Here is a 26,149-nt window from a genome sequence, read left to right on the forward strand (position 1 = left end):
GCTGATCAGCTAGGAATCAGATGGCCTTGTTTATCTGGTAGACTCAGGAGAAGGGTAGCTCCCAGGCAGACGGCCTGGAGGAGGACTGAGAAGGATTGCAGGAGGGAGTCTATCTGGCCTCTGCGACTGGCCCTGGAAGAAGGGAGATTCCCAGAGGGGAAAAACCCGGACAGTCAGCTCTCTCTGTAGGAGAGTGGGAAAGAACTGACTGTGGAGCTCAGGAAGGGCAGAAGACCTTTTGTTTATGTTGCTCTGGGGACTGTTTACTAAGTTTGCTACCAGCACCTCACTGGTGCCTGGGGGACGGGTCACTTGCAGGTTTACACTAGTGTAAACGGTGGATCCTCTGTAACTTGCAGTCTTTAAAACATGATTTAAGGACATCAGTAACTCAGCCAGAGGTTAGGGGTCTATTACAGAAGTGGGTGGGTGAGGGTCTGTGGCCTGGAATGTGCAGGAGGTCAGACTAGATGATCATGATGGTCCCCTCTGGCCTAAAGTCTATAAGAGTTTCACTGGAAGACTAGTGCAAAAACAGAGGCATGGTGATTAGTGCCGTAGTGGCCACAAGGGCAGGCTTTTCGGGCTGACTCAGCCAGAGCTAATATGCTGCATCTTAAGAAGGATGTGTGCAGAATGTCTGCCATGTTTTTATTAATTTAAGTTGGAGCCTGTACCTTACATTTAGTTTGTATATTAAATTAGGTTTGTATGGACCTACTTAAATAATCATTGTGAGAAAGCTCCTGGATATTTGTTTCAGATCCAAGTTTCTCACTGCCAGACTCAGTCTCCTCTTCTGCTTCAATTGTGCTACAACTCTGCACTCCTGTGGGAAAGCATATGGACTTTCCTATGACCCCTAAGGATTTGTTTCTTAAGAGGTGACAGACCTTCACCTAGTGGTGATATGCAAACATCAGGCCTGATTCAACAGTCTTAGTGCCGTGTTGGTGTAACTCCAGTGAAGGCAAGCTCACCATTATTAAAGGGGTACAACATTAAGATGACGTATAGAATGCTGCCTAATAAGCAAAGGAAGGGGATAGGTCAACACATTTCTGGTGTTCACTAGCTTTTTTGGCTTGTTTTCAGAGCTGCAAAGGTCACATCCCCCTACAGATCACTAGCTCCTGCTGTGATCACTCTAGCATGCACACTGCTGGCAATGTAGCCCACACACACTAATGAACCCTGCTAGAGCCTGGGGACTGCCTAAAGGGTAAGGCAAATCTCTTCTTTCCAATCATGCATGTTTCTTTTAAATTTATCTTTCTAGTATCGTTATTGTCTAATCAAGAAGGCACAAAACATTACCGTTATGCAGTCAGGGGGAAACCCCACCCCCACTCGACATGGATCCAAATTCTAGAGTTTTTTCAATGGTTCCAGATTCTAGATTTCTCTTCAACAGAATGAAAAAACTCTAGAATTTGGACCCAGGTAGAGTGGGTTTTTGTGACTACATACTTTTCTGAATCAGGACCCTGGTATCCGCAGTGACCAATCATCTACACCTTCTCTTGCCGTACCTGTTGTCCTGAATGGTGTTTTTGTCTGAGTTGTACTATAAGTTCTCCGGGGCAGGAATATGATCCTGCTTTCTAAGGGTCCATTTACATTTACAACATAAATGAATTAAAAAAAGGTAAGCCATAGGTATCCCCAATGACAGCATCATTATTTGAGTTACCATTCAGGCTACCCTTTTTGCCTTGTTGCTAAAGCTAAGTTTGGTGCTAGACTAACTTGTGTAACCCACGCGTTTTGGGGAAAATATGCACACACGTTCACATCATGATGGTAACAGGAACCTTACCTCTGCCAGCTGGAAGAGTGCTGACTTCCCACAGTGCTTTACAGGCTCAGGACTCCCCAGCTGTGAAGTATTTGATGAGATCTACATTTTGAACAAACAGAAGAGAGAACATTTCAGGGTCACTGGGGAAAGAGGGGGTGGAGGGGAAAGGCTGATTGTCCTTCAGCTTCCCTTGGGATATTGCAGACAGTCAGTATAAACACAGGGCCCCAAGTTAGGAAAGCATCCCTGTTCAGGAAGCACTTAAGCACGTGCTGAAGTTCCATGAAAGTCAACAGGATATAAGCGTGTGTAAAAGTTTTTTCCTGAATCAGGACCTAGGTGAGTAACCACATTTTATATTGGATTTGTAACCTCCATAGATGACACATGCTAGCCATGCAGGTTTTTCCTACATCACTTGTCTTAAGTGACCACAAAAAAAAACCCCATCTGCTACTTAGCAGATTTGGGTCTTTTGCTAAAGTATAAAGTTATACTGGAAACTTTGGGGAATCTTGTTTGTTTGAGATGGGTGCAGCCTTCAATGTATTCCTTTAAAGCAGGGGTCAGCAACCTTTCAGAAGCGGTTTGCAAAGTCTTCATTTATTCACTCTAATTTAAGGTTTTGCGTGCCAGTAATACATTTTAACGTTTTCAGAAGGTCTCTTTCTCTAAGTCTATTGTTGTATGTAAAGTAAATAAGGTTTTTAAAATGTTTAAGAAGCTTCATTTAAAATTAAATTAAAATGCAGAGTCCCCCCCCGGACCGGTGGCCAGGACCAGGGCAGTGTGAGTGTCACTGAAAATCAGCTTGCGTACCGCCTTTGGCACGTGTGCCATAGGTTGCCTACCCCTGCTTTAAAGCTAAACAAAAGCTTTCAGTAAGTAAAGTTTTCCGGATCAATAAGGTCTTATTTGCCCTTTTACATAGACACTGCTATGCCTGCCTTAGCAGCTGCCTAGTGGGCCACTTAACAGAAGTGCCTTAATCTGCCTGTTGTTACAGGTGGCATAGCAAAGAGAGCATTTTAACCTAATGGCAGTCACACTGCTCAGATAGCATCAGCGTAGCAGTTCATTGTGCTGTCTCAATCTTGGCTTTGAAGAATTAAATGGTATTGTTTGGAATGAGAGACTCCATCCCTTAACACTGGTTTTTCAGGGCACAGGTGTTCCTGAAACAGTTTCTTCATAACACACATTTATATTCACAGTCTTTTGGTATATACAAGGCCACTTTAATTTTTGTTTGCAGGTTTGTCCACCCCTGGATCTAAATGTGTTTTTATATCACATTTTTCCTTTGGAATAGATTACTACACATTGCAGTTTCAAGGGGATACACTGGAATTAAAAAAACAACACCCATTTTTATTGCCACTCATTCCCCATACGCCTATGTTTAAAATACATGGGAACATTATTTTTAATATTTATTAATAGTTATTACTTCTATTACAGTAGCTTCTGGTGGTCCAGTCAAAACTGGGTCTCTGATGTGTGAGGCATTATATAGCCTATATAGCCCACCCCAAAGAGCTTCCAGTCTAAAACCTGATCCTCCAATGAGCTCCATAGAGGCAGACCTTTTAAGTACACAGAGCCCCATTATAGTCAACGAAGGAGTGTTCTCTGTGATCCTCTGGCACAGATTGGCTTGCAGGATCCGGGCCTTAGTTTCTTTCATTTCTATTCTATAGTAACTTACATTATAAAAATATTAACCACAAGGCAGATCTCCTCAATTCAACATCAAAGCTACAGAGGGGTCTGGAAAAGTAACTCCATGTTGCTTAAACAGAACATGAGCTCGTGCAGAGGCATGTTCTGATTTTTGACACCACACATGCAAACCAAACAGAGTGGAAATACATCATTAATTGTGATGTGGACATTCACAACCAAATGATGGCAGAGCTGTTGTTACAGTTTTACAAGATGGAAGGAGAAGTCAATACATTGCCTTAGCATGAAATACACTCAACAGCTTTGAGAACAAACTGCAGGAAACACAGCAAGCCTAGAATTTACCACAGCGAAGATGTTTGCTGGGCTTGGGAGGTGACAGAAGGATCAAACAGCTCCCAGTAATGATTCCAAATTTTACTTTCTTCTCATTAAATGCAATCTTCTAGTTTTAACAGAATTATCACTATCTATCATTTCCATTCACCTCAAGCATGAATGGCTAGTTCTTATACACAGGGTTGGCTTCTGATCCCACACACACACTTATTTTTAGGATCATGTTACTATCTCAGAGTCCTTTTACAATAATTGCCAATATTTTAGCTACTATTTATGGCATGGGCTGTATGTTATGCCATAGCATATACTTTTTGTTGCCGACGGAGTATAGGGCAACTCAGACATTTAGTAAAATGTTAAGGCCTTAACTAACATTAATACTATAAGCATATTTACATATTTTATATAATGATGAATCTATATAGGAAGATTATGGCTTTTTCCTAAACTTGGAGTTGGGAGAGAGGGGGAATAGTGAATCAGCCATTGTGTATACAAATATCACGCTGCTAGGTCAACCTCTAATTCGCAGGTGTTCTGCCTTGAATTGCTAGATTTAAATATTTTGCACAAAACCCAAACAAAATGTAGAGTTGTCTCTAAGTCTATTGCGTGTGGGTCAGTGAAGCTACACAGGGGATGGATTCCGCCCCAAGTGTTTGCGTGTCCTAACTGCAAGTAGAGTGAGGGAATAGAAAGGGAAATTATACATTGCTGCAACAAGGGTACTAGCCTGCACTTGTTTTGAAGTTAGTCTAGAGAAAAGCTTTAGTAGAGCAGCTAAAAGAAGGGTGCTGATTTTTGAGGTGATTAGCCTGGTGATTTTATTGCCATCATTCCTTGGAAACATTTTTGTTGTTTAATAAAAGATGAGAATTTAGTTAAGTAAACCCAAGGGGAGCTTGCGAGTCTTCACTACACAGTGTTCATCACCATCTGTTCTCATTTGCCAAACAGAGATTCAATAGGTCCCGAGAGCAAGTGTTTCCACCTGTTCCTTTTCCCTCACACAGAAAGAAGGAGAAGAGCAGCCAGCAGCACATGACCAGAGAACTCTCCAACAACCACCAGCAAGTGCACCTCAAACCATTGTCTGCTGACCAACCTCTGGCCTAGATCATAATCTTCCACTGAAAACCCCATGGAGAGACAAAATTTAAGAATATAAGAATGGCCATACTGGATCAGACCAAAGGTCCATCCAGCCCCGTATCCTGTCTACTGAGAGTGACCAATGCCAGGTGTCCCAGAAGGAATGAACAGAACAGGTAATCATCAAGTGATCTCTATCCTGCCATCCATCTCCACTCTCTGACAAACAGAGGCTAGGGACACCATTCCTTACCCATCATGGCTAATAGCCATTTATGGAACTTAACCTCCATGAATTTATCTACACCTCTCCCCCGATATAATGCTGTTCTCGGGAGCCAAAAAATCTTACCGTGTTATAGGTGAAACCGTGTTATATCAAACTTGCTTTGATCCGCTGGAGTGCACAGCCTTGCAGCCCCCTGCCCACCTGGAGCACTGCTTTACCGCGTTATATCCAAATTTGTGTTATATCTGGTCGCGTTATATTGGAGTAGAGGTGTAGTTCTCTTTTAAACCCTGTTATAGTCCTAGCCTTCACAACCTCCTCAGGCAAGGAGTTCCACAGGTTGACTGTGCGCTGTGTGAAGAAGAACTTCCTTTTATTTGTTTTAAACCTGCTGCCTATTAATTTCATTTGGTGCCCCCTAGTTCTTATATTATGGGAACAACTAAATAACTTTTCCTTATTCACTTTCTCCACACCACTCATGATATTATATACCTCTATCATATCCGCCCTTAGTCTCCTCTTTTCCAAGCTGAAAAGTCTTAGCCTCTTTAATCTCTCCTCGTATGGGACCGTCTCCAAACCCCTAATCATTTTAGTTGCCCTTCTCTCAACCTTTTCTAATGCCAGTATATCTTTTTTTGAGAGGAGGAGACCACATCGGTACACAGTATTCAAAATGTGGGCATACTATGGATTTATATAAGGACAATAAGATATTCTCCATCTTATCCTCTATCCCTTTTTAAATGATTCCTACCATCCTGTTTGCTTTTTTGACTTCAAGTGGTCAGGACCACTACAGGGTGAGCAGGGGTCCTTAACTCAATGATATCATCAGATCTGTGGGACTTTCCCGTGGATTTTTAAACATCTCTATGGCATCTGCACGCACATTCAGACATGCTGCACTACTCCTAGAGCTCTCATCCCCTGTTGTGGCCGGTCAAGAACAGGCAGGCCTGATTAGCCCTATCAGTTTTAATTGAAAAATATAGCACTTGGTGAAAACAAGAAGGTGAAAGGCATACTGGGACTCTAAGGAAGAAAGAATGCCATGGTATATAATGAGCTGTCTATGAGTGACAGGGGAATTCTATTCCTGGGGCAAAGGATGGCCATTATAAGTGACCCATCTACTTGATGGGATCACTCTTTTCACAAAGAGTCAGTCTTATCCACTCCTGCTGTGAAGGGAATAAAGAGAAAGGGAACATATGAGGAACACCCAGTCAGAACAAAATGCTATCTGGGACGGCTGCCAAGAATCCCCAGGCACACTAGCTCACAATGCATTTCACATCATTTCACAGGACTATTCCACTACTGGTTAAATATCTACTTTCACTCCTTTTTTTAGTGGCACTGTACATTGCTCATTGCAGTATGCTGTAAACTGCTTACCATAACTCAGCTTACTAATGTCAGCAATGCATTAATAGACCGGCCACAGGAAGAAGTGGCCGAGCAAGGAATGGGACTTTTGTCAAGTGTGACAAAGATGCCCTGTGTGAATGAAAGTCCTGTATAAGAAAAAAGCATAATCAGAGCCAACAGCAGAAAGAAGGGCTTAAAAAGATACTATGGATTGCTGTGTGTTTCCCTCTGGAACAACCTAGATGAAGCCAGGCTGCATACCACCTCCCCAGTGCTGTGCAGCAAGATGTTAGTCACTGCAGTTAGCATTGCAATGATGTTGGCATGACACAGGGGAGTAACCCTTGGTGAACAAAGATTCTTGGTGCTGAAGTGTTTTTATGGCCCTGGTCAGATATCTCTCTCTCAACTCCCTAATTTGAAGTAAATTATTGTCCTAAACTTCAGAGGCAAGACCAGCCTGGAACAGACATTCTTCTCTTCCAACATAAAATAAGTCCTAGCTACATGTAGCAGAGTAAGGGGAGGTTTTAACATTTCCAACAGAAAAAACAGATCCTATATTTAAAAACTCCCCCTTTCAAATTAACCAATAAAATGCACCTTGGAATGAATATTTTTAAAAGCTTATTTTGATTGTTGTTGTCCCGGACATCACAGGAAGAATGACAAGACACAAGGCATACAATTTAACTATGCTGCAACTTTATTAAGTAACACTACTGGGAACTATCCAGCAATCACTTGTCCAGCACAGATCATCCTTCCTTTGTAATCCATACTACTTGGCAGAGGGCTGTCATCAGCCCCGCCTCTCTGCTGCACCTTCAGAAGGGCTTGTCCCAGTATGAGTTGAAATACAGTAGCAAAACCTGTCACCTTGTTCTCTATTTCTACTCCATCAGGGAACCTTTGTTGGATGGTTTCACCAAGTGCTATCCTATATGTTTTCACCAAGTGCTATCTTTTGACAAGTCTAATTCATGATCTGGAGGATGGCGTGGATTGCACCCTCAGCAAGTTTTCAGATGATACTAAACAGGGAGGAGTGGTAGATACGCTAGAGGATAGGGATAGGATACAGAGGGATCTAGACAAATTAGAGGATTGGGCCAAAAGAAATCTGATGAGGTTCAACAAGGACAAGTGCAGAGTCCTGCACTTAGGAAGGAAGAATCCCGTGCACTGCTACAGACTAGGGACCGAATGGCTAGACAGCAGTTCTGCAGAAAAGGACCTAGGTGGTTACAGTGGACGAGGAGTTGGATATGAGTTAACAGTAGGCCCTTGTTGCCAAGAAGGCTAACGGCATTTTGGGCAGTATAAGTAGGAGCATTGCCAGCAGATCGAGGGACGTGATCATTCCCCTCTATTCAGCATTGGTGAGGCCTCATCTGGAGTACTGTGTCCAGTTTTGGGCCCCACACTACAAGAAAGGTATGGAAAAATTGTAAAGAGTCCAGCGGAGGGCAACAAAAATGATTAGGGGGCTGGAGCACATGACTTATGAGGAAAGGGTGAGGGAACTGGGATATTTAGTCTGGAGAAGAGAAGAATAAGGGGGGATTTGATAGCTACTTTCAACTACCTGAAAGGGAGTTCCAAAGAGGATGGATCTAGACTGTTCTCAGTGGTACTGGATGACAGAACAAGGAGTAATGGTCTCAAGTTGCAGTAGGGGAGGTTTAGGTTGGATATTAGGAAAAACTATTGCACTAGGAGGGTGGTGAAGCACTGGAATGGGTTACCTAGGGAGGTGGTGGAATCTCCTTCCTTAGAGGTTTTTAAAGTCAGGCTTGACAAAGCCCTGGCTGGGATGATTTACTTGGGGATTGGTCCTGCTTGAGCAGGGGGTTGGACTAGATGACCTCCTGAGGTCCCTTCCAACCCTGATATTCTAAGTTCCCCTGACCTACTGTTTCACACATCTTCAGTATACTGAGTAAACTAGCTGGGCATACGTAGGTGCATCATTAAACCCACTTATGGTACCTTCCTACAGGAAAGCTAGGAAACATTAATACATTTTTATAGTGGTTCTGTGGAATCCTAAAATCAGAGCTATAATCATCTACTAACTTCTTTAGGATGGTTTGATAATTTTGTAAGCAGGCGATCATATTCTGTTCAGTTCTACAGGTTGTTGTTAATAGAGTCATTTGGATAGCACACAAACAATGGTAGAGATTTTAATAGCTGACGAGGGGATTTAGCTACACAACTCAATTGTGGTATTCACATTTATAGGAGTTGTGTATCCAAATCCTGGCGCTAGCTTCAAAAGTCTCACCCTGTGGCTTCATCCTATTAAATTCTATAGGTTTTTCCCATGCGGGTTGCCCAATCTGATTTATAACCATTCAAGAAAAACATTTAGTACATCTGGAAAGTCCTTCACTGCTACTGTACATTCATGCTATTGTGCGTCTTGCCAGGATACTGCTATTCAGACATTTTCTGGCCCCTTAATGGTTACCTGCAAATTATTGTTTTACACTTAGATCTTTTGTCAGTAATGATGTGTCCTGAATGCCCATCACAGCCAGGCAATACATAATTATCTTAAATCTTAACACAAAGGAAGACAGAGGGCTGGATTATGCCCAAGCCCATATGAGAACAAAGGGTGATGAGTAGGGAATACGGGGGTTCCTGGATCCCATAATGCACCTGTGCAGGGCCAGGCACAATCCCAGTTCTTATGCTCAAAGAACAGAGACTACGAACACCTAGCTCCACGAGTAATATTAGACTCCCCAAAGTACACTGGAAGGAGGTAGGACCACATTATTAAATACATTCAACATATTCCTACAGCTGAGGGAACTCTGTTAAAATTATCCGTAGGTCACCATAATGTACACATTCAAGTACAGGTGGCGGGGGAAAAAAAAAAAAAAGCTCTAGCCACATTGAAGGTATTTTTAGATACGCCGTCTAACGTGCGTTATTTACTGATCCGCTATGGCATTATGTGGCCTTGTAACTCTTGAGATTTGTTTGCTCTGCATCTCTCTATTTCTAAGGTGTATGCTTCCCGCCTGCAGAGGCGGCTGTCATTCTGCAAGCTGCTGCAGCTCCTTTCAAAGGAGGAGCATGCTGCCACTTTCGATCACCCTCTGTTTGTTGCTTCCCTTGATCTAAAATAAGAGGCCCTTTGGAATGAAAGTCTGCGGCTGTTCTTCGGTATGGAAAGACACATAATATCCCTGACTTCACTGCTTTTGTGTATGTGGGGCTCTGGTGTATTATGTACGGTGTGTTAGAATAGCAAACCTACCTCTCCCTGGATCACTGGTTACTACGCCAACATTCTTCCCCAGCAGAAGGCTCAAATCAATTCTCTTATGCTGCTGGGAATTTACTGCTTGTTCCTTTCGCTGCTACTGATGTGACCACCTGGTGTAACCCACATGCTTTATACTGCAGCATTTGAATTTGTTTCTCTTGTGGAGGAGGAGACATGAATCTTATTCAGATACTCTGGGTCTCTGCACAGATGCAGAGAACAGGGCAGGGCAACTCAGGTGGAAGGATCCAGGAACTTCCAGAATGGGGTGGAAGAGTTACCAGATATGCTCGGTAGCTATCCTGAGACTATAGGAAATTTTTTCATTGTGGTCACCGCACCTGACAGGTCATACCCTCGTCACCCTCTGAATGCTGAGCCAATCAGAGTGGAGAGGGTGGGGGGAGATTATAGAGGAGTTAAAAACAGCCCTGTAGACTCAGCAGCTGATGTGAGGGCTGAGTCCCTTTCCTTGTGCCACTTTGGACATAGGGCAGGGCTATTCTAGCTGTATTTACTAGGGAAGGCTAATGTTTGGTCCACCATGGTGTGTTTTCTGGGCCTAAACAGAGAGCTGGGAGGGGAGCACCTGTTACCCCTAGATGCTACAGAGCCTGTGGACCTACATTTAGCTATTACCTACCTGCTCTAATCTGGCATTCTGTCTCAGTTAGAGAGAGAGAGAGACTAGGGTAACACTTCAGCGAAGAGTTAAGCTGAGGTGCAGGAAGAAGGGAAGTGAACAGTTATACAGAATATTGCCTGTACAACTCCATCCCCGCATTACGCTTGCAAAGGCTGGTCCGCCATAATTAACAATATCCTTTCCTCTCTCCCACTTAAAAAAAAAATAGTTAAGTTGTTATACCTCCGCAAACTGAAACAGTGCTGACTCCTCTGTTTGTTTTGCAGCCGCCGGGGCATCAGGTTGTGATGGGCTTGAAGAGAGCTGGAGGGAAAAACAATTATTTTGTATATAATTATCTCTAGCTTCAACATTCTACACTTCTTATACTGAAATGTATAAAGACCCTCTGTATCCAAGACCATGCAGATAACCATACTGTAAAGGGTACTTGGCTTTCCTAAGGGGCTAATCAAAGGTAATTTGTGAGGAGTAATTACATCACTTTCACTATTAAAATCACCATGAGAATGAATACAACATAATAGATTTTTAAAGAGCTTCTCCTGCTTCACAGAATAGTCAAAATAAAAAAGTAACACCATCTCATGTTTCAGAGTTCAGTGAAAGGGGTATTTCACTGCAGTATGCTGACATTTAAAAAGCACAATAAGCCACTTAGTTTGGAATGTGTGTGGATGCAGACATCGTAACAGCTGCACCAAACCAAAGCGAGGCACTGGATAAATGCCAGTAGCCATAGACGCTGTCCTTTGTAATCGGAATTTCAGATTAACATTAGGTTTGTACAGTGATTTATTTTCTACTGCCACAGATGCCTGCAATGTAACCAGAAGCATGTTTTAATTTCCAAGGAAATTAAAACAGGCCAAAAATAGGCATCTGAGATGAAGCATAGCTTCCAACTTGCTCACCTTAAAAAGATGGACGTGCAGATGTGGCTGTGGATTGCCACCCTACTCTGCCACTGGGTAAGGAAAAGCCAGTGGGATTTAGTGGGAGTCACAGGGCCTCAGCATTACCATAACTACAGCACCTAACAAAATGCTGCACAACATCCCTCCTGCCCACGGCATGGCAAAATGAACAAATGCAATCAGTAAGTGAGCTGTGATTTCCCCTATATTACCAGGAAACTCCAAACAAAAGGCTATTAAAAAAAAAAAAGATTGAGTAGAGTGATTTTCGCTGTTTTGTAGGAATTGTGCAAATGTTACGTTAGAAATATTGGATGATGAATATTTATTTATTATCCCCACCACCACCACGGACACTGGACTTTCAAGGTGGTGGTAAGTGATCTTATTACTGGCTGGCAAACTGAGTTTCCCCTCCTCTCGAGAGTGAAGCCATTAGCTTTTAAAAATTCAATATTAGACATTTTATTCTGGCTGTTATTTTTCCCGACACATTAAGGATCTGTCTGTTCACGTATTTCAGGAGTTTTTGAGATCTTAGCTTGAAACCTTGGGTTTTGTAGGTTGAAGTTAAGATATGAGCATTCATTTATTTTGGGGGTGAAGGAAGAGAGGGCAACGTTATTAGTAGTAAAAGACAGGAGGCTCAGATCCATAGCCGGTGTAAATCGGCAAAGCTTGAGTATCTTCAATGGAGTTAGAGGGATTTACACCAGCTAAGGATATGGCCCTAGTGCGTCTGCTTTAACTGAATGCCTTTGCTTATGGGTTTAGATTAGCCCTTATGTTCCCTGCCCCCCCACCCCGCTCCCGGCTCAAGAGCTGTATGGAACTTAGCCACACAACGCCCCCTACAGGTCTCAAGATTTCCACAGCTCACATATTTACATTTGTGTGTGATTTCATTATTTACAATCATTTTAACAAATCAGAAAAACATTGTATAAACTCAAATGAGCCTCGGATGTTCAGTGAGGGCTGAGGTTCTTTGGGAACTGTGTACTGTTCATAAAAGACATTTGCAGCAGCTAGCATCTACTGCAGATGTTCCAGTATATGCCGTACATACCAAACAATAGCAGCTGCAGAACTTCTGAACAGTTTGGTTCAACTGAATACTCGGCCTAATAGCCTTATATTGGTAGCTCACATTTCCTGCTGTTTTATATATTTTTTTTAAAATAACAGATTAATCTCCAGGCATGCAAAAAGATACATTTTAAAAATAGTGCTTAACAGAATATCAAAACTGAAATGAGAAGAAAATTTCACCCTGCAAGAAATCAATGAATGTACAAATACTTTGGTGCTGGGCTACGATATATGCCAAGTTTAAGCCCAAACGGGAACTTTGTTGCCAAACTACAACATCCTGAAAATTGGGAGTTTCTAACAAACTCCAGGTGATCATTAACCTGAGACTCTTCCTGGCTGTTAGCAACAGAGAGCCCACTTTATTGACAGACTCTCAAAGGACTTAAACATGTTCAAGAAGTCAAGTGAAGTCACTCTCTGGTGTCAAATTGCCATATGTGAAGCCAAAAGGAAGCGCTGCTGGTATGTAATGAAAGGAGGCAGGGAAAGGGATATATAGTACAAAGTTTGCCTTCTAGGACAGCTGAGAATTCTGGACCTAACCCACACAAGACTTACTCTGTCCTCAGTGGGACTACTCACAAGTCTATAGTGACTGAGGCATATAAGACTTTGCTGGAATGGGCCCGGAGCGTTTGGTCAGCTCTGTGCTATAGAATAAAGGAAGACTGTGGAGCATCCACAGGCTGTCAGAAGCAATACAATCACTTTTGACTAAGTCAACTGCTAAAATGGTTACACTGGCTCAGATATATAATTTAACTATACAGAACTCTTATCAAAACCTTGGCTTGTAAGTAAAGAGCCTTCAGCTAAGGCCATTCCTGCACTACATCTAACTGAATGCTTCTTTGAACACTATTACAGTGCTGTGTTTAGGGTTTCCATCATGTGCTATATACACTTTTCTGCAGCTCAAGTCTGGCTTCCCCATAAATAACAGGAATGGAGGGAGGGAAGCATGTAGCTGAAAACATTTGAGTAAAGGCTTGTCTCCTTCAGCTAAAGTGTTTAGGGTTTCTTTAAAAAAATTTTTTTTGTGGAAAAAATCATCCTGTTACTTTTGGAAACTCACCTCTGCAAACTGGAACAATGGTGACTTCCGACATGCTTCAGTAGAATTAGATGCATCAGACTGGCAAGTACTCGAGGAAACCTGAAACAGTGATGACAGGGAATAAAACATCAATGACGTGCCTACAAAGACAGCAGCAATATCTAGTAACAAGAAATACTGTGTAGCAGCACCAACAGCATTCAGAAGCAGTGTTTAACAGAAGATGGACAGCCTGATATTTCATAATCCTGAATACACAGAAGTGAATGGAAATAAAGGTGAGGTCAGTACTATAGAATCCTTTTGAATACACCTCACAATGGTTTAAACAGCAGTTAGGCCCAAAATATAATATTTGGTTTTGATTTTAAACTTCACAAAAGGTTTTATGAAACCAAATATTAAAAGCACAGTCTCAAATTAAACATACATATGACTTGTGTTGGTCATGCTGTGGGATCAGCTACACCTCCTATTTGAAAATTCATTATGGAGAAAAAATTAGATTATTCCAAAAGCAAAAACACATACCACATCATTTCAAAACCTGATTAAGTATGCTAAGTGACAAAAGTGTATTTACTTATAACATTAAAAAAAAACCCAAGTACTTAAAAGCAAGAAAATGAGTAGTTAAAGTACACCATAAGTCTTGAATTGCTCACATAACAAAGACTTGGTTTGGAATTTTTAAGAGTGCTTAAGTGACTTAGGACCACTTAGAACTTTCCACTGAAATTCACTTAACACAAAACAAGCTAACAAAAATAGAACATTTAAAACACTATTCTGTGGGTCAGAATAAAGGCTATTGTGACTGAATATGCCTTGCTTTTTACTTGATTTTCAAAAGCATTTAAGTGACTTAGGAGAACAAGTCCCATGTAAAGGATAATATTAAGTACGAAATATATTTATGAAATGTCAATTTTTTCAGGGTAAAGAGTTATAGTTGCTGTCTCAGGAGACTTGTATTTTGCAACTTAATAGAAGTGCGTAGCATTGCACGGTGAAATTATGTACATGGACCTTTTGGAAGCTGATCAACAGCCAATCAAAAGTGAGGAGGCTCTGTGGAATTGTGGGTATGTGCATACACACACTCTCTCTCTCTCTCTCTCTCTCTCTAAATGAGAGGATCTAGGGATTCTCCCCTATAGAATTTTTAAATGCCAGATGCAATTTCCTGCATTAAGAAGATTTAAAGTAAAGTATTTTAAAAACAAACAAGACAATTTCCTGGGCATTTATCTTATTCTTCACCACAATACATTTGCCAATGGCAATTAGTAACAGATGCTGCACACCAAAACACGGAGGGCCCCAAATGCCCTTGTTGATTTGCCAGATACAAATATTCCCCCCACCCCCATTTACTGGTTGGTATTTTTTGACTTTGAGGGGAGACTGATGGTTGTATTGTTCTATAACTGCATTTTAAATGTGATGCTGAGACCCCTGGAGAAGTGTGCTTTTTTTAGCTCATATTATGCATAAGCCAAAAAACTGACCCACCAGCAGCTTAAGTAGTGTGACTCTGGAGCTTTATGAGCTAAGGACATACATTTGTGAGAACACACATGTCTGTCGTCTATAAGCATGGGGATTCATTAAAACAACCAGGACGAGAAAAGGCACCAGAACGTCCGATTTTTCTTTTTGGAGATTGCTCCTGAAATCTCCTTATTGCAGCCGAGGCACAGATAGACGTTACCGCCAAAGAATTTGCTATTTGGGATTCTGATCTCACCCTGCTGCCGATGATCTCTCAGCCCATTTAGCCTCCTATGTTCACTTATGGACTACTTTTTCCTGCAAGATGATCAATGCAATTCATATGCCAAAAGTGAATGAGATTCTACACAAACAGCCTCACAAGGCTACCTTGACACCCTCCTGCCACCTTTCCTCCTCAAAAAAGTTATCCCCCCTTAAACAAAACACCATTCCTGAGTGTTGTAATCTGTATTCCAACAGAATCTCACCAAATAGCAATTTGCTATTCTGCACAGTTACTTTTCACAGTTACTGCACAGTCTAGCATCAGTGGGTTTACAAAATACACATAGTACACTTGCTAGTATACGACAGAGTACCATAAATAATTGGAACTTAATTATAATCATCACAATGATTGAAAAAGGTACATTTGTAATGCACATGCCTTGCTGTTTCACTGAGTCCATCAATTTCAGGCCATTGCATTGATGGGGAGTTTGCAAAGAGTAAAGGGTCCTCAGGATTTGTCCCTTACTTATTAAATTGGTAACATTCAGTCATCTGCCATCAGGGGCGGCTCTACGAATTTGGCCGCCCCAAGCAGGGCGGCATGCCGCAGGGGGCGCGCTGCCGGTCCCGCGGCTCCGGGGGACCTGTTGCAGACGTGCCTGCGGAGGGTGCGCTGGGAGGGCGGCAGGCGGCTCCGGCAGACCTTCCGCAGTCATGCCTGCGGGAGCTCCGCTGGTCTGCGGCTCCGGTGGACCTCGCACAGGCATGACTGCGGAAGGTCTGCCGGAGCCGCCTGCCGGCAAAATGCCGCCCCAAGCGCGTGCTTGGCGAGCTGGGATCTGGAGCCGGCCCTCTCTGCCATGGTGCCCCAGCCACTAGTGAAGTCTGACTGTAATAAAGAACTGTGGAATATCAGTGTGAAAATCTCCCAAGGGCTTAAATTTTGCCTTTCAAGCAGAGCTCCACATGTGGAGCAGTGTGAAGCCCCCAGCAGAAGTTCCAGGAAGTATGGTGCCTCAGAACTCCGCTGGCCAGTTTGTACGGGGGGAGGGGTCCTGCTCCACACTTCCTTTTCCCAACCGCTTGGAGTGGTGAGCATGGCTAGCCCCATGCAGGACACATTATGGTGCAGGAGGCCAAGCAGAATCTCTGGCCTGATGCTGTTTGCACTACTCTACAAAAACACAATAATTACTGAAAAGTAACTGTTGGAGATTATGGAATAACTGTGGTTGTAGACAAGCCCGGACTGATACTCATCTTGCAGGGTTGATTTAGGCATAATTAAAATCAATTAAAGTTATTAAAAACCATATCTGATTTTTTCCCCTTTGAAATCCCCTAAGAATGTGTTGATTACAAAATTCTGTTAAATATTTTCCCCCAAAAAATCATTTAGTCCCAAGCCAAGAACAGCTTTTCCACGTTCAGGATCAGCTGTACAGATATGAATTTGGAACTGCAGCAATGCAAGAGTCTAAGACCATTGCAAAGATTTACATGTGTGTAGCCCTGCTGAGTTCAATGTTGAAGTACGTACTTGAATCTTTGGTCATGGCCTGGAATGGTCATAGTGATCACTAACGCCGCTATAAGTAGAAATCGTCTCCTTTTGTTTGTTGCTCCTCTTTTGTCCACTCCAACTCGGTACCAGATTCCCCTCAGCAACACACAACTGACACTGACTTACACCCCAGGTAACGTGGCCCTTTGTAGTTATCAACTGAGCCCAGAGCTCAACATCCAGCCCATATACAGCACAGTGCAGCCCTTCTACCTGAAGCAGAAGAGAAACAGCCTTACACTTTATGCATATTCTCACTTCTCCCCACATCTTTCCTGGCCTAAAGTAAAAGAGACGAATAAAGAAATTGCAGTGATTGGCACCCTATAAATACCTTAAGACTGCTACAAGATTAGATTATTACTGAGGGCAGGGGGAATAATGAGAGAGCAAAACTGCAGCACCGCTGCTCAGAGGAACTTCTCTGAAGTAACTCATTGAAGCCACTAGGTGTTGCTGTAAGTCTAAGAAAAAACACCACTAACAGCATAACGGGATATTATCTATGGGATATCAGATTTGATACAAGAGGCATTTCCCATGGAGACAAGTCAACATATCCTGAAGCTCTTTCTGTTTCTGTTGTTCCCACGATGTGTTTTGCTGCATTTCATGTTCTGTTCTTCTAACAAAATAGTAGAATCAGACAACACAAGTAAAACAGCATCTAAAATAGGAGCAGCACAAGGTAATTTAAAAAAACGGTTACCTACCTTTTTGTAACTTGTTCTTCAAGATGTGTTGCTCATGTCCATTCCATTTTAGGTGTGCGTGCGTCCATATGCACGGTCGTCAGAGATTTTTGCATTAGTGGTATCTGTAGGGCTGGCTGTGGTGCTCCCTTGAGTGGTATATTAGGCGCTGCCGGCCCTATGCTCTCTCAGTTCCTTCTTGCCAGCAACTCCGACAGAGGGGTAGAAGTGCGGGTAATGGAATGTACATGAGCAACACATCTTGAACAACAGTTACGAAAAGGTAGGTAACCGTTTTTTTTCTTCAGGTGCTTGTTCATATCGATTCCATTCTAGGTGACTCACAAGCAGCATCCTCAGAGGTGGGATCAGAATTCACAATCTAGTGTCTTGCAGTACTGCTCTACCAAAGCCAGCATCGTTCCAGGCCTGCTGGGTAAGTGCGTAATGGGATGTGAATGTGTGGACGGACGACTAGGTGGCCAACCTACAGATTTCCTTGTTAGGCACTTGGGCCAGGAATGCTGCCAAAGAGGTTTGCGCCCTGGTTGAGTGCGGGGTGTCAATCGCTGGAGGTGGCACCTTCACCTGATTGTAGCAGCAGCAAATGCAGCAGTGATCCAAGAAGAAATTCTTAGAGCAGACACTGGATGACCTTTCATCCTGTCAACCACTGTGACGAACAATTGCATCGACTTGCAAATGGCTTGGTCCCTGCAATGTACAAAGCTAGCGCCCTCCTGACGTCCAGAGAATGCAATCTAAGCTCCTCCTCCAATTTATGCAGCTTTAGAAAAAAGACAGGCAAGTAGATGTTCTGGCCCGAATGAAACTGTGAGACAACCTTGGGAAGGAAAGCTGGGCAGATGACCCTACCAGGCAACGGGACCCCCTGTTGCTCCCAGGAGTCAGAGGTGGGACCCTGGCTAGACTAGGGGGTCTGACTGCAGCGGTACCTCCGATCAGCTCCGGTGCGAGCACACGGCCTGACACAGGTCCTTTGCCCAAAGCTCCCTTTTTCTGTAGTGCTGGCGGGCCCATCGGCTTTGACTGCTTCTTAGGCACTCGGGAGGAGGAAGGATGCCAGATGGACTCTGGTGCCAGTGGTGCGCTGTGCACCGATGCCAAGGTGCCGGGCGTGGAGTCCGATTGAGAGGACTCCGAAGTAGGGCCAAGCACAGTCTCCGTGAGGAGGACCCTCAAGCAGATATCCCGCTCCTTCTGAGTTTGAGGGCAAAAGTTTTTTGCAGATTCTGCACTTATTCTGTCTGTGGGACTCCCCCAAACCCCTTAAACAGCTCTCGTGGGGGTCACTGATGGGCATCGGCCTCCTGCACAATGAACATGGCTTAAAGCTGCGGGAACGGGCATGCCCCACTCGAAGGCTAAGTCCCAGCCAGGACTCTAACTCCTAAACAACTATTCTAACACTTAATGGTCTAACTAAGTACCTGTGAACTAACAACAAAGGAGACAGAACAATGGACTCTAAGAACTGCTAACACTCTTGCGATTTACGACAAGGTGCTCTGACCAGGGGTGGTAAGAAGGAACTGAGAGGGCATAGGGTTGGCAGCGCCTAATATACCAACGCATGAATGCGGCACTCATGGCGGTGCTACAGCCGACCCTCTGGATACTGCGAAGGCAAAAATCTCCAACAACTTCACACACCTAAAATGGAACTGAGATGAGCAAGCACTTGAAGAACAAGTGCAATGGCTATTAGCCAGGATGGGCAGGGATGGTGTCCCTAGCCTCTGTTTGCCAGAAGCTGGGAATGGGCAACGGGGGAGGGATAGCTCAGTGGTTTGAGCATTGGCCTGCTAAACCCAGGGTTGTGAGCTCAATCCTTGAGGGGACCATTTAGGGATGTGGGGCAAAAATCTATTTGGGGATTGGTCCTGCTTTGAGTAGGGGGTTGGACTAGATGACCTCCTGAGGTCCCTTCCAACCCTGATAATCTATGATTATCTGTTCTGTTCATTCCTTCTGGGGCACCTGGCATTGGCCACTATCAGAAGACAGGCTACTGGGCTAGATGGACCTTTGGTCTGACCCAGTATGGCTGTTCTTATGTTCTAACTTTCCCCCTTTGTTTTAAGAGATGACAGAGGAGAAGTCTGCATCAACATTTAGCATAACTGATGCAATCTATCTGGGGGCCTAGTGCAAGTTAATTGCTCATGTAAATAACTAATCTTCTCATTAAACCTTTTTTGTTGTGTCCACCTTTAAGTTCTCTTGCCCACCTGTCTAATAAGCTCAATCTTGTGTTTAGAAACTGTGTTGGTCAGCAAAACTGAATTTTCTTAACAGAGTGGAAAACGGTTGTAGTTGGTTGAACAATTACAAAATCAGGGATGTATCTGGCATATGATGAACATAGGGATGGCATAAACCTCAGATCTACTGTGCAAATGCCACTGTTGATTTCTCTTTTTCCCGTCCTCTACTGATACATATACACATTGTTCCCACCCATTCACAGCTTTTGCAACTATTTAAGTAACACTTGGTACCTCATTTAATGTAGATTTAACAAGGAAGTCAAGGTATGTCAAATAACGTACTGAGGCTCAACAGATATATATCATTATATCCCTGTTAATCCTCAAGAAATGTATGTTCTTACTAATAAAACTAGTGGTCTCTTGCTCCTTTACTTCAGATTTAATAAGTAGCAAAATGAAGTATTTTAACCCATATAGCTACACTTGTTCCTAATCCCAGGGTTCATTTTACCATCTTGGGTGGGGTTTTCACACCATGCACCCTTGGCCAAACACACCAACAGGGATGACAATGCTATGCCTAGCACTCGCCAGAGGATTCTGGGAAGGGTTAACTGAGATGATTCTTGTGAATACATCCCACGCTGAGCTCATGTTACATAATAGGAGATCTTCAGTTTGATGTCCACCTCTCAGCCCCCTGCTTCAGAAGCAGAGTCGAGCTGCTTGGACAGGAGACAGAGTGTAAACGCCGGCATTTAAAAAGGTTTTGCAAAGGACAATTATTCAAATAACTGATGCCTGCGAGCTGCTAGGTCCCCAGTCAGGGGAAGGCTGTGTGCGCATTCTGGTGAAGCGTAGCACTCACACACCATGTTATAAATCTTAACTAACTGTCACAACAGCCTTGTATGTGCATCTCTGGACTATGACGACTTAGCAGGACTTTCTCTACAATTGCTCCTCCTGGCTGCTGTGGGTTGCCCTGGAGCCTGGCAACAGAACCGAAAACAAGAAGACTCTTTCCTGACAGGGACAGGAGCTTATGGGGGAGAGGGAGAAGAGGAGCCTGAGTGGGAGGAGAGACGGGGGCAGGGAGGGAGAAGGGCAGATAAAGATGACCATTAGAGTTTACACTGCTACAGTCTCCACTGGTCCTGAAGCTCAGCATTCCTTTGCCATCTAGCAAATAGCTGTGAAACTCATTGGTAAGACTACATTTTAGTCATAGGTATTTTTAGTAAAAATCATGAACAGGCAGGTCATGGGCAGTAAACAAAAATTCACAGCCCATGACCTGTCCATGACTTTTACTAAAAATACCAGTGAATAAAACTTGGGGTGGGGGGGGGTGGGCTGTGGCAATGTGCTGGTGCTGGGGGGTGGGAGGGAGGGTTGGCGGGGCCAGCAGGCTCCCTACTTGGCTCTGGGCCTCCCCCGCCCCAGCAGAGTTTGGGTGTGGGAGAGAACAGGGGGTCGGGGCACGAGATAGGGTGAGGAGGGCTCTGGATGGCACTTACCTGGGCAGGGCGGGTGCAAGGATGTTTCGCGCCCTAAGAGAAACTTCCACCTTGGGTCACTCATCCCCGAGCCCCGTAGCAGCTCTCCGCCCTAAGGCGCACCCCCCCCCCACGGCAGCTCCCCCCGGCCTGGGGAGTTGTGCGGCAGCTCCCCACCCCAGCTCACCTCTGCTCCGCCTCCTCCCCAAGCACGCCGTCGCCACTCCACTTCTCCCGCCACCCAGGCTTGCGGCGCCAATCAGCTGTTTGGCGCTGTGACCCTGGGAGGGAGAGAAGCAGAGCGGAGCCGCACGCTCAGGGGAGGAGGTGGAGCAGAGGTGAGCTGGGGCGGGGATGGTTCCCCTGCATGCCATGCCCCCCCTTACTTGCTGCAGGCGGCCCTCCCCGCGTGCCCCTGCCCCAGGTCCCTCCACCTAAATGCCGACGACGACCGGGGTGGCCGAAGGGCTGGCTGCCACGGTCGCAGCCGAAGGACCCGAAATGCCGCCCCCCAAATGCTAGTGCCCTAGGGGACCACCTAGGTCGCCTAATGGGTTGCACCAGCCCTGTACCTGGGGGACTCCCCGGAAGCGAGGACCATCCCCCTTGCTCAGCTGCTAGGCGGAGGTATGTCCAGGCAGCTCTGCGTGCTGCCTCTGCCAGCAGGCACTGCCCCCACAGCTCCTATTGGCTGTGGTTCCCGGTTCTACGGTTCTGAGGGGAGCTGCGAAGCCAGCGCTCTGGCCGGAGGCAGCATGCAGAGCTGCCTAGCCACGCCTCTGCCTAGCAGCTGAGCAACTTGGATATTGGCAGATAAGTCAAAGAGCAATACATTTCAAATATTTTCTAATTTTTCCATCTATACAAACCATATATATATTCTGTTACTATTTTCAGCTTTTGGTTAAAAATATTTTCCCTGTTCCGTGGCCAAACAATTTTATATACTTTTTGGAATAGGGATTTATGCCACAGGTCCAAATGTTCAAATCTGGGCATCAAAAATCTCACTTGTGATATACAATACTCATAATGCCCCTGTTGGGCCTACTGGAGCCACCAAATGCACGATTTGGGCCCTCAAATATACCTTAAGTAGCAACCAATCTACTGAAACCTAGAGAGAAATGGAAAAACATTTTTTATTTACTGAAGTCTTACGTAAGTGCAAAATGTTTGTATTACAGTGAATGAACTATAAAGCATTTATACCTGCTGTGCATAACACAGAGCCCTAATTAACAGGAATAGACTATAATACCTTGAACATATGCTAGCATTTGCAGCCCTTTCAAGATCAAAATTTACATATGACCAATGTAATTGTATTATTATTAAATATTTACATTGCTGTAGCTCTCAAAGGCCCAGGTCAGGAAAGGTGCTGAGTTGTGCCAGGCACTATCATAGAATCATAGCATATCAGGGTTGGAAGGGACCTCAGGTGGTCATCTAATCCAACCCCCTGCTCAAAGCAGGACCAATCCCCAACTAAATCATCCCAGCCAGGGCTTTGTCAAGCCGGGCCTTAAAAACCTCTAAGAAAGGGGATTCCCCCACCTCCCTAGGTAACCCATTCCAGTGCTTCACCACCCCCGTAGTGAAAAAGGTTTGCCTAATATCCAGCCTAAACCTCTCCCACTGCAACTTGAGACCATTACTCCTTGTTCTGTCATCTGGTACCACTGAGAACAATCTAGATCCATCCTCTTTGGAACCTCCTTTCAGGTAGTTGAAAGCAGTTATCAAATCCCCCTCCCCCCATTCTTCTCTTCTGCAGACTAAATAATCCCAGTTCCCTCAGCCTCTCCTCATAAGTCATGTGCTCCAGCCCCCTAATCATTTTTGTTGCCCTCCGCTGGACTCTTTACAATTTTTCAACATCCTTCTTGTAGTGTGGGGCCCAAAACTGGACACAGTACTCCAGATGAGGCCTCACCAATGCCAAATAGAGGGGAATGATCACATCCCTCGATCAGCTGGCAATGCTCCTACTTATATAGCCCAAAATCCCATTAGCCTTCTTGGCAACAAGGGCACACTGTCGACTCATATCCAGCTTCTCATCCACTGTAACTAACCCCAGGTCCTTTTCTGCAGAACTGCTGTCTCGCCACTCAGTCCCTAGTCTGTAGCAGTGCATGGGATACTTCCGTCCTAAGTGCAGGACTCTGCACTTGTCCTTGTTGAACCTCATCAGGTTTCTTTTGGCCCAATCCTCTAATTTGTCTAGGTCCCTCTGTATCCTGTCCCTATCCTCCAGCGTATCTACCACTCCTCCCAGTTTAGTGTCATCTGCAAACTTGCTGAGAGTGCAGTCCATGCCATCCGCCAGATCATTAATGAAGATATTGAACAAAACCAGAACCAGGAGCAACCCCTGGGGCACTCTGCTTGATACCGGCTGCCAACTAGACATGGAGCCATTGATCACTACCCGTTGAGCCTGATAATCTGGCCAGCTTTCTAGCCACCTTATAGTCCATTCATCCAGCCCATACTACTTTAACTTGCTGGCAAGAATACTGTGGGAGACCGTAACGAAAGCTTTGCTAAAGTCAAGGAATAACACATCCACTGCTTTCCCCTCATCCACAGACCCAGTTATTTCCTCATAGAAGGCAATTAGGTTAGTCAGGCATGACTTGCCCTTGGTGAATCCATGCTAACTGTTCCTGATCACTTTTCCCTCCTCTAAGTGCTTCAAAATTGATTCCTTGAGGACCTGCTCCATGATTTTTCCAGGGACTGAGGCAAGGCTGACTGGCCTATAGTTCCCCGGATCCTCCTCCTTCCCTTTTTTAAAGATGGGCACTACATCAGCCTTTTCCCACTCATCCGGGACACCTCCCCGATCACCATGAGTTTTCAAAGATAATGGCCAATGGCTCTGCAATCACATCTGCCAACTTCTTTAGCACCCTCGGATGCACTGCATCCAGCCCCATGGATTTGTGCTTGTCCAGCTTTTCTAAATAGTCCTGAACCACTTCTTTCTCCACGGATGGCTGGTCGCCTTCTCCCCATACTGTGCTGCCCAGTGCAGTAGTCTGGGAGCTGACCTTGTTTGTGAAGACAGAGGCAAAAAAAGCATTAAGTATATTAGCTTTTTCCACATCCTCTGTCACTATGTTACCTCGGCCCACTCTTTCCTTGACCTTCTTCTTGTTGCTAACATACCTGAAGAAACCCTTCTTGTTACTCTTAACATCTCTTGCTAGCTGCAACTCCAAGTGTGATTTGGCCTTCCTGATTTCACTCCTGCATGCCTGAGCAATATTTTTATACTCCTCCCTGGTCATTTGTCCAATCTTCCACTTCTTGTAAGCTTCTTTTTTATGTTCAAGATCAGCAAGGATTTCACTGTTAAGCCAAGCTGGTCACCTGCCATATTTACTATTCTTTCTACACATTGGGATGGTTTGTTCCTGCAGCCTCAGTAAGGATTCTTTAAAATACAGCCAGCTCTCCTGGACTCCTATACAAACAGGCAGGCCAAGATGGTTCCTTCCCTGAAGAGCTTGCAATCTACCGTCTAACAGAATCATTCCATTCCAGTACTTCTGTTTTTGACAACAACAATATCTTAATGGGGAGATATAAGGGGTCTCATATCACTGAAGTCAGTCAGTGGAATTATATTGCCCCAGTACAGAAGACACACCAAAATTAGGCCTAAAGTGTGTTCATTGGTTTGAGGAGAGTCCTGCTGCTCAAACATGGGTGCCATCAAATGTTGGCTAGGATGTATACTACATTAATATAATAATACCTACAAATATTCCTCTTCAGCACTCCTGCTAACTGATTGGTTGGGGACAAGGGAGGAGAGATAGTTACTTACTTCTTGTGCAGTCAGGGCATGTTCCCCTGCTAAAAGCAGCATACTCAGGCCTCCCATCTGCGTAGGATCTGTTCAAGAGTAAAACAAATATTAAGGTGATTCATCTGCAAGCTGAAAGAACTTACTGTGTGCACTGAAAAACCTCAAAAGCCTACTTGTCACAAATACTCCAAAGCAAGATGCCACAAAGCCAGCCCAAGAGAATCACAAATAACCACTTCTACATACCCTCTGGGATAGACATTCAAAGCTGTTTGAGGGATTTGATTGGATTTGTGTGCTTAACTCCCCTTTGTGTGGCATTACAATTTTACTGCCACAGGTTCCAAGCCCTACAGTGATGGGTATCTTTAAAACAGCAAGTGTGATGATCTCATACCAAACACACACAGAACAGTGCTAATATCACAAATATTTACAATGGAACTGGAAGCTCAGAATGGGGGAGTAACCCTCCCTCAGCTACAGAACAAGGAAAGAGGAGGGACCGCATCAGAGATGAAGCTTCCTTTTAACAAAAGGGAAGCATGTTTGCTTTTTACTTATTTTTAAACTAGAGCTGAATTTAGTGTTCACGCATGCCAGGCTGACAGCGCTGGAGAGCTTACCCCTCTGTTTATCCACAGCACCAGTACAGCACCAGCATTTGGTTGGGCAACCTGCCCACACGTCACCCAGCCAATACAATATTAGGTAGAGTTAAAGTAATCTTAACAAATAAATAATGTCTGGTGTTGACGCTGCAATGAACAGTGACACCGTGTACTCACAATACTAGCATTTTTTACTATTATTACTAATGATTGATATTAGAGTAGTGCCAACAGGCTCCACTGAAGATCAGGGCCCTGGTATGCTAGGTGCTGTACAGACACATAGTAAGACAATTTGTGCCTAAGGAACTCACAAGACCGACCAAGTGGGAGAGAGAGAGAACAATTATCCTCATTTTTCAGATGAGGTATGTCTACACCAGGGGTAGGCAACCTCTGGCACACACACAAGCTGATTTTCAGTGGCACTCACACTGCCCGGGTCCTGGCCATTGGTCTGGGGG

At 44.3% G+C, this 26,149-nt stretch overlaps 1 protein-coding gene and 1 long non-coding RNA gene across 11 annotated transcripts in view; one reads left to right on the forward strand and one right to left on the reverse strand.

Moving 5' to 3' along the window:
* BBX (BBX high mobility group box domain containing) overlaps positions 1–26,149 on the reverse strand; it is a 198,743-nt gene that overhangs the window by 42,690 nt on the left and 129,904 nt on the right. For all 10 annotated transcript variants that reach the window (XM_039484007.1, XM_039483983.1, XM_039483998.1 and 7 more), the window contains 4 exons: positions 25,093–25,160; positions 13,550–13,630; positions 10,685–10,765; positions 1,820–1,900 (listed from right to left, as the gene is read on the reverse strand). In XM_039484007.1, coding sequence (XP_039339941.1) covers positions 1,820–1,900; positions 10,685–10,765; positions 13,550–13,630; positions 25,093–25,160 — 311 coding nt within the window. The remainder of the gene's footprint in view (positions 1–1,819; positions 1,901–10,684; positions 10,766–13,549; positions 13,631–25,092; positions 25,161–26,149) is intronic.
* The window catches only part of LOC120370033, a 28,334-nt gene continuing 3,671 nt past the window's right edge, over positions 1,487–26,149 (forward strand). The window contains exon 1 of the long non-coding RNA XR_005583571.1: positions 1,487–1,648. This is a non-coding gene — a long non-coding RNA (uncharacterized LOC120370033). The remainder of the gene's footprint in view (positions 1,649–26,149) is intronic.

Source organism: Mauremys reevesii, linkage group 1 (genome assembly GCF_016161935.1).
Source record: "Mauremys reevesii isolate NIE-2019 linkage group 1, ASM1616193v1, whole genome shotgun sequence".
In the NCBI taxonomy this organism is placed as follows: domain Eukaryota; kingdom Metazoa; phylum Chordata; order Testudines; family Geoemydidae; genus Mauremys; species Mauremys reevesii.